Source organism: Tinamus guttatus, unplaced genomic scaffold, assembly GCF_059628265.1.
Source record: "Tinamus guttatus ecotype Peru unplaced genomic scaffold, ASM5962826v1 Tinamus_guttatus_pri_ptg000246l, whole genome shotgun sequence".
Lineage (NCBI taxonomy): Eukaryota > Metazoa > Chordata > Aves > Tinamiformes > Tinamidae > Tinamus > Tinamus guttatus.
In genome coordinates this window covers 5,066,297-5,082,905 of record NW_028288780.1, presented here as the reverse complement: position 1 = coordinate 5,082,905, position 16,609 = coordinate 5,066,297, and the positions used below count along the sequence as shown (strand labels likewise).

General features: G+C 39.2%; 1 protein-coding gene across 4 annotated transcripts in view; it reads right to left on the bottom strand.

Moving 5' to 3' along the window:
* Positions 1 to 2,227: 2,227 nt before the first annotated feature.
* The window catches only part of RASGEF1A (RasGEF domain family member 1A), a 150,524-nt gene continuing 136,142 nt past the window's right edge, over positions 2,228 to 16,609 (bottom strand). For all 4 annotated transcript variants that reach the window (XM_088526369.1, XM_088526372.1, XM_088526373.1 and 1 more), the window contains 10 exons: positions 13,465 to 13,602; positions 9,729 to 9,950; positions 9,350 to 9,424; positions 9,041 to 9,133; positions 7,768 to 7,870; positions 7,424 to 7,503; positions 6,568 to 6,759; positions 3,985 to 4,108; positions 3,693 to 3,765; positions 2,228 to 2,862 (listed from right to left, as the gene is read on the bottom strand). In XM_088526369.1, the coding sequence (XP_088382495.1) occupies positions 2,838 to 2,862; positions 3,693 to 3,765; positions 3,985 to 4,108; positions 6,568 to 6,759; positions 7,424 to 7,503; positions 7,768 to 7,870; positions 9,041 to 9,133; positions 9,350 to 9,424; positions 9,729 to 9,950; positions 13,465 to 13,602 (1,125 nt within the window). In that variant the 3' untranslated portion in view covers positions 2,228 to 2,837. The remainder of the gene's footprint in view (positions 2,863 to 3,692; positions 3,766 to 3,984; positions 4,109 to 6,567; positions 6,760 to 7,423; positions 7,504 to 7,767; positions 7,871 to 9,040; positions 9,134 to 9,349; positions 9,425 to 9,728; positions 9,951 to 13,464; positions 13,603 to 16,609) is intronic.

Here is a 16,609-nt window from a genome sequence, read left to right as displayed (position 1 = left end):
GGCCGGCCCGGCATCGGGTGCTGGGAAAGCTGGATTCGCATCACGGGTCAGCTCTGCCCCTGCGCATCAGGGCGGTGAAAAAGGGTTTACGGTTGCAAAAGCTGCCCTCTGTCCTGGGTTGAAATGCCACCAGCATCGTGCTGTGGGAGACGTTTCTACGCTTTCTTGTTAACGAGATAGATGTACAAAATACTTTGTTATGTGTCTTATAAGTGAGGGTTTAAATTTAGGTAATGACTTTGTTCATTACAATTGTATCTTCTACAGCTGGCTCATTCTCCTCCACTTGTTTGTGGCTTGTTCACTTTGCAAGTGAAAAATAACTACAGAAAGTTTAGCCTGGTTGAAGCATTTTTTTATTAATGCAAGCACATCCAATCAAACACAGAATATCCTGCTTTATGGTACAGCTTTATATTTAGCATTTCAGCTCAGTATAGCAAAACACAAATTTAAGGAATGTATCAAACTGAGGGAAGAAAAATAAAAAAGAACCAATGTAAATACTGCATTGATTTCAAGTATATACTAGGACTGATTGACCAGTGAAGTGCACATTCATGTGAAAGCTTTTTTTAATACATTTACTGAAAGTGTTCTAAAATTGCATTTCAAATATATATTTTTCTTAATTTTTAATCATCCCTTTTAAATTTCAGTTACATAAACAAAGCTGATATACAATCCCTTTCATAGTGTCTGACAATGTTACTAGCTAGAGCATCTCTGAAAGTGCAAAACACTGTAATAATACAGTATAAATATTCTTACTCTAATCCAGGGCTGAAGGTCAGAGCTTCAGCACGGGAGAAATAGCAGCAGATCACAAGAAATATCTCCTCTCCTTTTCTGGGCTGTTCTTGCTAACAGTTAGTATTCCTTCTCCTTTTTAATGGCATTTATCTGTTTATTTCTCCTTGATTTCCCTTCTATGGGAATAGCAAAATGCTGATTTTATTTCTTTATTTCCTCTCTTCCTTACACCAGTTTGCGGTTCTTATTTTAAATGTTTGACGAGGTGGATGGGAATGCAGGCCGCGCGGGCAGGCTCTTTCCTTGCGTCCCGCTGCAGCCGCTCGCTGCGCGGGGCCGCTCGTGGACGGGGCGCTGGGTGAGAGCAGCCCAGCGGGCAGCAGCGGGGCAGGCCCTGGGCCCGGCTGCTTGCAGAAGGCCGCAACCCCCGGCAGCCCTCAGGGAGTCCTTTGTGAGGCTCTGCTAGGGGCTGGAGCTTTGAAAAATAACCTAAGTCTCTGCTAGAACTGTCGGGATCGACTCGCTGACTTTATACATATCCAGCCCTAGAGCCATAAGAACAGGTGTTGGAAAGGACAGTAGATTATTTATAGTAGTAGTTTGTTAAACAAAAGATCTTTTAATCTGAGCCTTTTTTTCCCTGTCTTGGAGATTGAGGGAGAAAGTAAATCCTGAAATGTGCAATTTTTTATGAAAATTGTTAACTTGCATCTTAATGTAAGTTATGCTTGTTTCGATAACCAAATTAGCCTTAACCTCATGGTTATAAGGAGAAATTAGCCACCAGGTTTGCAGATCACCTCCAATTCTGAGGCTGTTCTGGGTTCAAAGACTTGATCCAATTCCTCTGGTGTACACACACTATATATGTACTAGCCACACTTTACAGTGTATTGGATCACACTTTTAATCGGGGCTTTTAGAGAGCACTTATTATTTAAGTTGTTCTTTAATTGTTGACTAGCATTTTCAAAGGAATCAAGGAAATGCAAGGCCCAATTCAGTGGAGATGGAGTATTCAACTCTTCTTAAGCTTCTTTGGAAATCTTAGCCTTAGCTTGAAATTTGACATCTGAGTTTGGTTCCCTTTCCTTAGCTCATGCATGATCTTTCACAAACAACTTTTTGGAGACTAAAACTCAACAAATCTGTTTTCCAGAGATAATCTAGGTTAGATATCCTTCTCTTAATGAAAAAGAAAAAAAAATCCCTGATTTTAGAAAAGGAAAAACACGAAGTATTCTGACAGCCAGAACTTAAAGGCTAGTTCCGAGGAGCATTAGAAGGCAGGTGCGCGTGCGCCCGCACCCATGCACGCTCACATATACACACACGCAAACGCTCATCCCAGCAGTTACCCCGTCTTTAACTCACTAACAAAAATATGTTTGCTGCACCATCAACGTTACAGGCAGGTATACTCTGCTTCATGTGCCGTATCCTCCGTTTCATGTAAAAAGTACATTGTAGCTGGTTTTGAGACATCCATATTTTTATTTTCTTTGCTTCCAGTCCAGCGTAATAGAAGGTACACTAAATGATTGCAGTACCTTGTAAGGCACTATCTCCTCGTGTAGGAGAGGGACATGCTAACTGCAGATGGCCGAGGCCTTGACTTGACAAGCACTTAAGCACACGTAGGAACAGCCTCTCTGATGTGAACGAGGTTCTTCAAGGCCAAGGAAATGTATTGAGTGTTCTGTAGGTTACTGGTCCAATGGAGTATTTATCTTGAATGCTAGATGTAGCTGGGATGCGTGTTTTTACATTATTTTTGGAAGTAATAAAAAATAAAAATGTGGATGCTGACAGAATAAAGCCTCCCCAGGGGTACCACCTTCCATGATACACTTCATTTCTGAGAACAGGGCCCTGCCCTTGTATTAAAATAAAAACCCAAAACCCTTCACTTAAGTGCCTTAAGGTTGATATGTGAAATATTTACCACGTTTTCTTCATAAAAGGTACTATATATACAAAACAGACCTCAGCCAGTGAGGTCCTTAGCTCAATCCAAGTCTTTCACGTTTTAAAATTTTGCTTTCTCTGTGTGCTTCGAAGTCTGCAGATCAGATCTCGAGACCTCAGGCTCTATTAAGCAGAGTTGTCCTGGGAGGGGGAAAAAGAGGTAATAACTGAATTTTTTTATAAGGTAAATCACTACTGAAACAACAAAGCGTTTTGCCAACTGAACACAAATTGTAGTAGTAGCTGGAAGTCCTTCTTCAAAGGGTATTTTACCCCTATGCATTCCAGTAAAGATGCTGACTTATAAAATAAAAACGTAACCTTCCTAACATCTCTTCAAGTCTCACAGGATGTGCTCACGTAAATAATGTACTTTGTCATCCTTATTGTTGCCTGAAGAATGGCACTGGATTTTATATAAAGTACATCGTTTTCCATAGGTGTCACTACTTAAAAGCTTAAACGAACTTTCTAAGAAAGACTGGGATCATTGTCTCCCCTACTATAATATAGTCATGATGTAGCTCAGCTGTACCAGTGGACACATCAGTTTCTTGAGTCTTTCCTCATCTGGTGCTGATATGTCAAATCTAAATGTTCAGCGTGGTTTACAAAGGTCTAGGTTTCTCTTACTATGTTGGTCAGAGCATTAGGAGAGCCCTCTTCCCAATTAACCGATCTCATCATGCACACAGAAGAGCTGCTTCCCCCTCTAGAGCAGCAAGGAGTCGTCATTCCCCCTTAAAAGTAGACCGAAAGGAGTTTTGGAGGAAAAGTGGAATACCAACGTTATGTCTGGGCCAAAACAGTGCTTAAGCTGGGTGTGTAAATAGGAGGGCACGAGTGGAATGGGTATTCCATAATGGCATCAGCCTTCAGAGATCAAATTAACACAAGTATAAAGCAAAGTGATCGTAAAGATGTCTGTATGTATCTGTGAAAAGACTCATTGTTCTGGATAGACTTCATACCTGAGCGTTTTCCAGCTGTCTTTTTCCATGTGATTTTCTGGACCTTCACTTTCAAAGGATGCAATGAACAGAGCTAGGCAATAAAATAAAGAGTTATTTAATTTAAAATAGTAACATAGCAGGTACAGGTTAACAGAGGTGAATAAGGAAGTTTATCCTGATTTGAAGCCAATGTGAGAAGTAGCAATACATGCTTTTTGAATACTTTTTGTATGTTAATTCTTTCATCTCCAAGCCCTATGTCTGCATACAAGTGGAAAGATTCATTATAATATTCAGTAAGGGACTTTACCTTCTTCACTGTAAATGGGTGCTGTAAGGAGATAACTGTGGATCTTCTTGTCCTTCTCAAAAGGACACTCGACCTGTTTCCATGTAATGAAATCATGAATCTGTCTTGAAATTTCCCAGAATTTCTGCATGAGGCAATTAAAAGAACATTATTATGACTATAGTTATTTTCTTTTTCAAGCACTAGTTCTTTAGCTTCAACTTCAGGGTCCCTCTATCTTGCTCTCATTTGTGCTTCTGCTCTTAATACCCCTTACTGAATCTTTTTCCTTTTTATTCTTCCTCATTGCTTCCTTCAGCTCTCATTTCTAGTTCCTGATTCTCTGTTACTATCTCAAATATACTCGTCTTTTGCATTCGGTTCTTTTCCAGTCATCAACATTTTTCTAATATACAGCATTTACATAAAGAATACTTTTTTATAATGTTGTTGGTCCATTTTTTAATCTTATCACTACATTAACCTGCAAATGAACTGGTCAGAAAATATGTTTCATTCATTTTACTTTTTACATTTCCAACCTTGAACTTAAATGAACTATGACACTCCTGACTTGTTCATAAAGCATTCTTAATATTTAAGAAATAATCCAAGTAATGCATAGAAGCTGTTTCAAGGATTTATAGGAAAAATATAACTACTTAGGTGCTTGTTTTGTGCATTTTGCCCCTCATTGTTTTTAATACAGGCAGAATTCTGGCAGAATATTAACAGGCTGTGGTCCCTTGAACACACATGCTTATTAATCAGGGAGAAAGAGACCCAAATTGGTAGAAATCTTGCCACATTATTTTCATGGAAAAAAATCTACCCTTTCCAAACTGGACTAACAAACAACCATTTAGGAGTCAAGTGCTATTTTTAATAGAAGTCCATTTTGTCTACTTGACGAAAACCCTGGGTTGTTTCCAGGCCAGGACTGAAAAGAAATCCTGCATTTTCTTGTTACATGTGCAGGACCAAATACAAGCAGGTTATAGGCAAGAGAGTAGTAACTGGATAGTACTCTTCTTACTGTTTATTCTCCAAATAAAAGTATGACTGGAGAATCATCTTTTCCTTTACAAGTCAGGAAGATCCTCTTGCTTTAGAAAATATGTGGTTTGTTTTAATAGTATAATTAGTGAGAACTGTTTGCACCAGAGATACACTTTTGAATAGGCAGGATTATGAAGATACCTAAATTCTGTAATATATTATTTCTCCATAATGGGTAATTGTTCATAAGGCCTTTTTAATGATGAAGAAGCTTTCAAGTCTTTGTTTTTCCTCATCTGCTCTAGTAGACTGCAATAACCTCTGATATTATATTAAGCTTCTAATTAGAACTGCTGCTCTTGACCATCACTTTTTTTTTTCCCGTGTATTTAGCAAATCTTTGCAAAGAAAGAGTTCCTTGGGGTTGTGACCTTTTATGTAGCTTTCAAAGGACCCCTGCTTTGTATCTGACACCTGGCTCCAGTGACCACAGTGCTGTAGACACCATCCTTTCCCTGCTCCCATCTTAAATCTCCACATAGCTGAATGTCTCCATTGCTTGCTGAGACAGCGCCCACTTAGTGGGGTCACCTTTTATGTTTGGAGACTTGGGAGACTCTTAATCTCTTCTTCAGCTCTTTCCTCCATTGTAAACTGTACTTCCACCTTGAAATTAACCTAGAATTCTAAATTGTTCTTCAACATAAATGCACATCTGCCTATGGAAAAAAGCAGCTGCACTCACTCCTCTTCATCTACTGGAAGAGTAAATAGTGCATTTCTTCAAAGACATTGAAGACCTGTTAAGTACCATTTGCTGGTTGAGAATGGTGTTTGTAGCTAGCTAACCTAATGAGAACAATTCTGAAAACTTTGAGTGAAGTGACTATCACAGTGTGAAGAGCTAAGGGCTCGTGTCCATCAAAAAGCTTCCTTTCCCTGCTTTATCTTCCTCCCGGCTTCTCCTGTTCTTTTATAGATAGAGCATAAGGCAGGAGTGAGGTGGGAAGGTATAAACTATTCTTTCTGACATAATATGCTAAATTTGTTGTATTCCTTGATTTTGTTTTCTTTCCTTTACGCTACATGTTGCTTGAGCACAACCTTCCTTTAAGACATTTTAGTTTCCAGTTAACTAATATCAGACTATTTTTGTATCCTTTAAGTAATTTCTAGTGCTTGGACTTTGGCTTCTGAAATTCTCTTCTCAGTCTTTCTGTGCACTGCTTTTAGTAATCAATTAATATTATTAAAATAACTTCTACTTATGTATATTTGATGCCTTGCAGTGCATTTTGTTCCTGCTTCGTGTAAAACTAAGAAAAATTGATACTTCAGTACATTTTTAAAACTAATGTTTAACAGAAGGCAATTATATTCCAGCAGTTTTATGTATTCCCTTCTGTATATGCAGTGGTGATCCATGAGATATGCAATATAGATACTGTAACTGCAGCAGTTAAAATGCTTTCCTCTAGATAACATATATCTGTCTAGGTTACAGCAATGCTGCAACATGTAAAGAACTCTGTGAGATACCGAGATTCAAAATCACCAGTAAAGCATTTGACTCATGTTGTAGTTTCTATAATTGCAAATTCCTACCTTGAAGTTGATCTGCCCATTGGGCAAACGGTTTGTATGTATTTTGTGCAGAAAGTAGATATCTTTAATGAACAGGTTGAAAACTGGGATAACAATTTTCTCTCGGCTGCTGTTGGCAGTCTGAGATCGCTGGGCTGCTCCTTGCAGGGCTGTGCGGTAGTTACAAAAGTTGCTGGATGGATCCATGTGATGCTGTTTTTTGATAGGAGCAAAACAGGAAAGTTTTGTTATGTTAAGTAAACAGAAGTGTTGACCTAATCAAGAGAGAGGTTAGCCCTTTCGCCTCTACTTTACACTTAAAAGGCAGGATACCTAATACTGATAAGGTTTGGATTCAAACTTTTAGCTAATTTCTATTCTTGAAAGGCAGGTACTGCATGGACTTCACATCTACATTTTGTCTTTCAATAGTTACTGCAAAGTTGAAATAATAAATGAACTTCTGGGGAAAAAAAACAATTCCAATTTGAACTTGCAGTCACTAGTCTTCATGCCAACTTCCATTAACTTTGTCTTGATCCAGATCTCCACTAGATGGAGTGCTTTAATTAGAATCAGGGGAATCCAGGAATCATTTGCATGAAGAGTGAAAACAGAATCCATAAATTGTTGGAAACTACCTTTCTCTGCAATTGAAAAATTGCTGGGAATGAGTAATCTAAAGAAAACTTGCATCTGCTTTTCCTTGCACCTAAGGAGGGTGGGGGGTTGAAATTCTGGAAATATCTTGTGTTTATATGTTGGTGACCATTGATGGAGATACCTCTGATCTTATACTGCATCCAAATCTTTCCTTGTGGGATTATTATTCGATAGATTTATTTTAATTTAAGCAAAGTCTAAACTTCATATATACCTCTAAAACATCAAATTTGGCTGTTTTGACCTTGGACCATGTCTTCTTTAGCCGTGCCACAGGACTCAAATTCATGCCAGCTGAATGGAAATAGGAGAAAGACAAAAACAATTAAGCTAAAATATAGGGAAACGAGTCTACCTTGTGTTTGTATGTCAGCACCGTGCACTTGTGCTTTGGCAGGCAGTTCAGCTCGACCAGTGAAACCTGTAGCTACTGCCCAGGGCATTAGCCTGCCATGGGTACCCCATGGGGTGCAAACTGAGGGGGTTGGTCTGAGAGTAGATTTCCTGGTCAGGCTATCAAATTGCAGCACCTTTGTCATCTGTGCCAAGGTTACTCACAGATAATGGCCATCATGGAGTTGAAGTTCCCTATGTTGAAGCATTCTCTTGCCACATCGATGAAAAACTCCACCATTCTTGTACGCTGCTTTTTCTTCACAACCTGAAACAGAGATGATCTGTTAAGAGGGAAGGAATGGTGTCAAATTTGGTTGGGCAGCAGGTTCAGTCAAAGGAATTTATAGCTGGTTGACTGACTAAATATTTTGAGACTTTATCCAGATAAGAGACCTTAAAATGATACAGGCCTGTGGCATTTTGCTAAGCTTCTTTTTTTAATAAAATAGCAGTAGTATTTTGGGCTACTACCAACTACTTGTCCAGCTGTATTATATGCAATATGTTCCATCCTTGCACACAGCATAGTTGCTGAGAGCCATGTATGCAAGGGGGGAGTGTAACTTTTTGCTTATGCTTGTTTCCATGTGAAGCTCAGCATCTTGGGGAATCTTATGTAAACAAGTGGGAAACTTTCAGCAATTTCCTCTTACTGGAAAAGGGAGCAAAACATGAATCTGCTATCAGAAGGAAGAAAGCATGCAAAAAATTTAGGGTTAAAACATGAGATTTCATAAAAACACAATGAGCATCTGAAAGATGGTTTCCCCTTCTCAAGAGGGCTACTGACCTTGTAAGAATACAGACAAATTTCTGCAGGGCAAAATTAGTGCATGTTAATAGGAATCTCAAAGAATGAGAGAATATACAAGCAAAAAAAGGGGCTTCTGGAGCTGTATATTTTGGTTTCTTTGTTATTTACAGATGGTGAAAACTGAATTTAACCTCTAATAAGGAGTGTTCTCCCTCTCTTTTTTTTTATCACACTCATAGTCCACTTTCTTCCCCATTTCTGAAGTTTTATTCCTGTTTTTTCCACAACAAAAATGAACATATGGCAGGACTAATAATAACAATGCTCTGGAAGGACTGCAGTTTACCAAGGAAACATATACTTAAAGATGAATAGTTTTGAGAATGACTATATTAAAAAGTCCAAATGAGTTTTGCAACTCAAATTTCATTTAAGTTCCATTTCACTGCATAACTAATATTAGTATGGAAGCTACACAAAAATAGAGAATGCATGTAAAGCTCAACGTAGCACCAAACACACAAGCATGCAGATAATGTAAAGTACGAGTTAATGCCATTATCTGTAATGCAATTATCTTAATATTTGACTGCTAAAATTTTAAACCTCGACTAGACCACAGCCTGCCTCTTGCTATTGGGACGGGATTATTTTGCCATCTTGTCTTCTACTAGTACCTACCCTACAAATTTCCGTAGCCACCAGCATACTGAGGCAGTTGAACCAGTTGTCATAGGCCTCCAGAGTGTAAGTTTTGGTAACATCTCCTCGGCACTGCAAGAGAAAAGGCCGTGTGTTTATCCTATCGTGCCATGATACAGGCAGCCTATCAAAATATAAGCTTCTGGTTCATGTCTTTATACAATCTTATTGGGTATCTCTTAAGGCACGAGCTCAAGGTTAGAAAATGGCAACTTTTCCAGCATGTACAACCACGAGCCATTTTTTATGTTGATTATTCTTTTGTTTACTTCCTATCCCTTCTTGTACCTTGTGATTATCCAGGGAGTCCATGTGGCTGACAATCTGCATCAGGTCCTCTGGGTAAATGTTGCTCACTCTTTCCTATGTTCAGGAGATGAGAGATGCTGTTATTGCACAGACAGACAGGGAACTCGGTGAAAAATACATCAACAAATCCAAAATGAGGGGATCATGTTGGTAACATTCATCTTCCTTTAGCTTTCTATACTGACGTAGGTTTTACAGGATAGGTGCGCAAGACCCAGCTGTTCTTGCTCACCACTTGGCAAGATTTGATTAAAATATGGAAGGCTTTCCACAACACCTACAGCTAAGTTCATGGTCATAAAAATATGAATATTTAGTAAATGAAAAATGAAATAATTCATCCAAGTTAATATCTCACCAGTTCTATATGGGTCAGCTGCTGAGCCAGGACCAGTGGGTCACAGCACACACTCAGGATGTCCTTTTGAGATGACTGTGGCTTATTTTTGAGGATGGTTCCTTTGTCAGCAACGGGTTGCCGAAATTTCTCTCTGATTTCTTGGTACTGGCTCCGTGCAGAGAGGGCCATCAGGAGATTCTGTGTCATTTGGCTAATGATCTTCTTCACTGTCCCATTTTCCTAACCAGAAGAGAGAAATATTGACTACTGAAAAGCTCTAGCTCTCAGATGCAGATCACCTAAGAATTTCTGACTGTGATAAATGCCTTTATTCACTACCTTTCATCTTATCATATCTGATTATTCTGTGTCAGATGAACTTGTATCCTAATTGCTCAGGCACCTTTGCAGTAACCTTGCTATGCCTGCCACCTTCCTCAGCTCTCTTTCACTAGCTTGGCTGGCTCACTGCTCGCAGCAGTTTCCTCCAGCTGGTGACCCACTTCAGGGCTTCTGGGTCAAGGGCTTCAAAGTGGGTGCAGTGAAAGGTGCTTGCTGAGCTGCCTGCCACAAGGCTTCTTGGATATTCTGCACAGAAAGTGATAAAAAGCTTTTTCTCAATCTCATCAGGCCGACTGATTAATCAAGTCTATTTTGCACAGAACCCAGGGAATTCGCACTGTATCTAGGAATATACCCCTAAAATACTCTGGCTGGGCATTGAGGTTTAAATAGCAATTATAGCTGCACCTGATGATTTACAAAGGAACCCAATAATCATCATGCCTCTGGCCAAAAAAAAAAAAAAAAAAAAAAAAGTCCCCTTCTGTTTGTCAGGTGCGGATTTTAAATGTAGGATATGCAAGGAAACATACTAGGAAAATAACAAATATAATCAACATGCTGTTTTTTGTCAAATAAAGCAAGCTCCATTCTTTCTGTCATGGACTGTGTCCTACAGACACTTTCTTATGAGGCCAGCCTCATCTTGCCCTACCTATGTTGCTAATGTAACCCCTTTAAGTGACCCAAGATCTCTGACCCTGTTCTTGCTGCTGCTCAGGTAACTATTTCTAGCAAAGATGGTCATCTGCTCATCCCTACAGTGCTGTTCTCTTGGTTTCAACCCAGTTATTTCTTGAAGTTAGCTACAGTGTTAACTGTTAGTTTACAGTCTGAGGTGCTGGTTTCATCCAGTCAACGGAAGGCACTAGAAAGATTTGCAATAAATCCGTGACCATTCAAAGAAGCCACTAATGTGCAATGATGATTGAAATTATGTAGCAGATGTGAGAGACCATGACTACTAAACACTTGTATACTGCATGGGATAATTAAGCAATAATGGTATCAAAACGTTGCTTTACAGGGCAGTAATCTGACTCCTAAGTGGAATCAAATGAAAAGCTGAAAGCAGCATAGCTCATCTTGATGAGACAACTGGATTATTGCTAAACAGCAGCTGGTTGGAGCTATTTCAGATATTGTGCTACAAGTGTTCATAAGGGCCAACAGGGAGTGTGTGTGTTTGGAGTGGGAAGGGAGGGGGCTGAAATTGAAGAATTAATTCTAGTCTCTGATATCCCCTTTATATTGTGACTTCATTGACTTCATGTATCTGTGAGAAGGCAAACTTTCTAGATATGGATCATCTTAGATTCCATCTAGATAAGGAATCAAATATTGAGATAAAGAAAATGCAGCAACATTAAAAACTACCTAAACTATTGTGAATTTAGTAGCATCCTAACATACAGAGAAATGGTCTTAAGAGTTTTTGCGGTTTCCTTTCACTGGATATCTTGCCTTCATTTTTTTTTCAACTTTGAAAATACAGACAAAACTTTCAGCTGGTCTGAGCACATACAGTTCTATTGAGTTGGGCTTCCAGAGTCCCTGGGTTTACAAGAATTTGTCCTTGTTTGACTTCAAACAAGACATCTTCACTGTACCCAGAGCTCAAACCTGGCTACATGTCTGTCACCAGCACTGGTGTTGCTCTCATGAATGGGTGTGTGTGTGTTACCCTTAGTGGCCAAAGTGCATTTTACTAGTCTAGTGGTTACATATAAATTAAATGCAAAGATCATTGAGAGTCCACCTATGACTTTACCACCTATGTTTTGTTCTATAATTAAATCTTTAATTATTCAGGAACTATAACTAGTTGTTATGCTATGTCATCATCAAGACAAGATTGTGACTGCTTTGTATGAGTTGTTTATCTCCTATATATGGAGAACAGTTTTAAAGGGATTTGGAAAAGACTAAAAATACAAAAGAACATCCCACCAGCATTCCTATAACCACTTGTGGAAGCACAAAACTCCTCAGAAAGGAGGAGGGAACAAATACTGAGAGTAAAACCTGCATGTATCACTGTCAAATTACCTTTCCTAGGGGTCAGATGTGGCCTAGCTCTTCACTGATCATACTTGATTTGTAGCATTGTTAAGCAGATAAATACTATGAGGCTGTAATTAATGAATGTCATTAGAAACTTTGAATACTTGAGCGCTGAGCCACTCTATGAAGACATTTTTCTCCAAATGACAATCTATTTATGCACAAGTGTGAGGGAAGATGAAGTGTCTTCACACTTCAGTGTCTCTTTCTTTAAATTATTTTCTAAGTTCAAAATAATAGACAAACTACCTACACTAAAACCCCAGCTGTTCTGTGAAGTCACCTTTCACAGCAGTGTCTCTGCCTCTTGGGGAACAGAGGGCATACTGCATACTCCCTCCTTTTCCCCTCCTGCTAAGGCACTGCTGGCACCTTTGTTAGTAGTAATTTCCAGGTAAATTGCACTGCTGATGCAACAAAACCGACATAAACTTCCTTCAGACAACTTAGTAACACCTAATCACACAATGCTGTCAAACCTGTTACTTCTCTGTACTTGAATCAACAAAACCACACATGATAGGATTGTCTTCCAATCTCCCGCTAACTATTCTTAAACGTCTCAGCATTTGGGGGATCCCAAGCACTGGCAAGCATCTACTTTAGTTGCCCTTCACATTCACACAAACACTTCTTAGAGTGCATGTCCTTGCAGTTCTTGATTCTATCCTCTCTTCTGCCTGTTGGTACTTTTAATGAATTTCTTGGTAAGAAAAAGCGTGGGCTTTTAAAATTCTTAAACAAAACCCAATGCACTCAAAATGCTTGTTTTACTTGAATTGCTTTATCCATTTGATTTAGGGAAAAAAAATGTTTTCTGTGAGTTCTAGTTTTCTCATAGACCTGAAATCTCATAGGTGTTGAGCCTAGTGATGGACTCACTAATAGGGCTCAAAGAGCTTTCTTTGGCACAATGCTCCCCATGACAGTTGACACGTGGTAATAAAAAGCTGTGAGTATTCTTATGAGCTGGGACCAAGCTCCTAAATCATCAGTATCTTCATCTTGAGCTAGAGTACATCCGATAGAGCTAGCTGATATGTCCTAAGGCACTCGGACAAACAGAGTAGTAATAATGTATGAAGGATGGTATATAATTTGTCATGGAAGTTAACCACATTGCGCCTGTATAATATCTTTCCCTACAGTTCTTCTCTCCTTTCACCTCCTTCACCACATCTATTCTTTATATCATCATGGATATTTCTCACTAAGGATAAGAGGAAGAAATGAAACATACAAAATACAGCATTTGGGAGCAAGCACAGAAGTCTGTATATAATATGATGAAGTATATATAAAGACTGACACAAATATTAAATTCCCATTTAAGATTTTTTGCCCTCACCTCATCACATTGTGTGATCCTGTGAGCAATCTCCTTCAACTCCTTCATAGATTTTTCATCTTGGAAATCATAGGGGAAAGTTTCAGTCCATTCCTTTAGGAGCTGAATGATCTTGGCAGCAAAGGATTTTAGCTTTGCCTGGAAAGAAATAACGAGTCAATTACTGATCAGAGACTTTTTTTTTTATTTTTTTTTTTAACTCCAGAGGGAATGAATAACTGGTGAAGCTCTGCATAAAACCACAAACAACCTTGAAAAAAAACTTTTCATTAGTAGTAGGTGAGGGGGAGAAAAAATGTATTAAACTGTGAGCCAGATTCCTACCTACTAAGATTTAGTCAGCTTTCATTACAGCCTGGCAAGGTCTCTGACCAAATACTTTGAGTAACTTTTCAAGGTTAGTTGTACAGAGCTGGGAAGATGACAGGATGGTCTAAGTTTCTTGTTAAGTTGGAGTTAATAGGACTTAAACTGCTTTATGCCATCTGAGGCAGCAACACCTCAGTGTTTTAATTCAAATGCATATAAACTGCAGTGCAGAACCATGAGATTTTTTTTCACAACAAATGTTCAAAATGATATTCTTGTTCTATAGAACTTATCAGGCTCTCCAGATTGAGCTGTCTTTACTGTCAGGAAAGATGTGTTTGTTCTCTCCATGACACCTAAGTTAAATGGGACTTAGAAAATAAAATATTGGTTCTTACTAAAAAAAAACCATCAATTGCAGAAAGGGGAGAGTGCACTGTTTGTGTTGTTAGCAGAGAATCTTCTAAGGCTTTTCATGACTTAGACCTCATCTGCATGCCAGTTATTTCAGTATCACAGTTAGAGGGCTGCATCAGTAAATCCAAAGGACTACACTTGTAAAACTGGAAGCGCGTGTGCTAGGACTTTCAATGAACAGGAAGAAGCAAAATTTAATTCACGCTGTGTCTGTCTCCCCACCCAACTTGTGATGCCCAAGGAAAAAGAGGAAATTTTCACTTGTGTTTACCCCCTACTTGAGCTAAAGCAGTTCCCTTACATGGCAGCTCCTCCTCATTGGGGGGAGCAATGCACTTTCCTCCTGTGCTCCCCAGCGGTCGCTTAGGGGTTACACAGAGGGACTTAGCCCATGAGCGTCATACGGGAAAGGAATGTGTTTTTTCTTTCAGAACATGCAGAAAATCTCTTACAAGCATTGGTAGGAATCCCTGCCCCAGAGCATTTTCTGGTCACAGTATCTCCCTGTTTATTTACACAAAACCAAGAGTCCAACACACTAGACTATTTCTTGCATACGCTTTCTTTATCTTGCTGGCACACTCTAGCCCTGGTTCTAATTCTCAGGGGGAGCATTGATAGTGGTTAGTAAGAATTTTAAAATTAAACCATGTGCATTTAAATTTTTAATCTGAAAATGAACCTGTGCTGTTTGGGGATGTCTGAAGGGATTTTTTTGCACTCAGATGATATGTTTCTCGTAGCTGCTTTTATTGGTAGCATTTAGTTGCTCCTGCTAGTGAGAGAAGCACTGAAGGGTTGGACAGTGATGCCAAAATGAAAATGTTACTGTTCTCTTTGCCATCAGTGGGCATTTCCGCAAAAATACATGGATACATAGATGCAAATTCCAAAACTGCAACCTCTGCCAGTGCAGTTCCTATGAAGCCCAGTATCGTGGTCTTTCTAAGAGCAGGACAGAGCTGCAGGTAATAGTTGTCTGTCTTCCACATGCCTGCTCCTTGTTTGTTCACCAGAAACTTTTAAGTAACTGTCTTGGTGTTAACCATCCCGGCTGTTCCTTTTTTTTGACTTATGAGACTGGAAAGGCGGGATGGGAGGAAGGATCCAAAGGATCCCTCTGGCCATGGCAATTAGCTCTCCAAGAACAATGATTGTTCTTATGCTTTTGTACGAATCGGTGACTAGGCTTTGCCTCCTTGATAATGGAAAGCTAGCCATATTTTGTAAGAAAAACTGTAAACCATATCACTTTTCAGGAATACAGGGATTAAAAATATATATTTTATCGAATGCTTTCAATACTTATGAAAGTGAGATCTTCTTTCCAACTGCAATACTGAAAACTATCAGTACTGCAAAACACAAGATTCTTGTTTCACTTGCATTCTGATGAAACAAGGCAGCGTGACAGCCTTGGTGCACATGACTCGATATAACCTAGATAAAATCCCACATCTGCAGGGAGCAGCAACATGCACGTTCATTTATGTCATGCTTGGAAGAAACATACTAACCTACTCTTTCCATAGTTCTTCTCCAGATTTCAGCATCTCTTCTGGTGAAGCCTGATATAGAGCTCCCTGGAGTCAGTGGGAATATTTCTCCCATAAATATTTGTTTGACAAACTGTTTCTATTAACCTAAAGTGCTTGAGCCCTATTACACGTGAGACACAAGATAGGAGGGGAGACCAGCTTAATAGAAGCTAACATTTTTTTTTTCTTTTGGTCTTGCTCTATTTCACTCTCTTACTCTGTTTTTTAAAATCTGTGATTAAAAACATGTCTTCAAGCTTTGGAAATAGTACACCACTGGTTTTAACAACTACTTTATCACTGAACATACTATATGAGAGCTTTTTTCTCAGCCTCTTTTGGCATCCTCCAATGCACTTCTGGATGAGATGCACTTCTGGAGAGTTAAATTTTATTCTTTATGGTCAAGCTTAACTACTGACTTGTATGTTATAATGGATGCCTTAAGCTGTAAAACTCTTTCTTTTTATGACTGGCCAAAAGAACTCTGGGCTCCAAGAGAACCCAGAGAGTTTTCCTTTTTTATCCACTTTTCTCTGGGCTGTTTTCTACAGGCCTGGTCGTGACGTCAAAAACAAAAGAATGATAAATATTGTGGTGCGTAACCTCAAAACCTGGCTCCCTGCCACTTCTGCAGCTCACACGCTACTTGGGCAACGAGTTGGACAGCTTCTCACTTTAGAATTTGTTTATGTGAAGCTGTTATCAGAAACGATCGAGTCGACTTTAACTCTTTTTGCCAGGCACTTCCTGCTACTGAGGCCCTTAATTAAAGGATGCTGGGAGCTGATGATACCTTAATGGGTTCTGACTGTGAATACGTGGAGCACCTTGGGTCAATAATTTCCATGTTGCACATGAGATGAACTTTTATTTGTTAC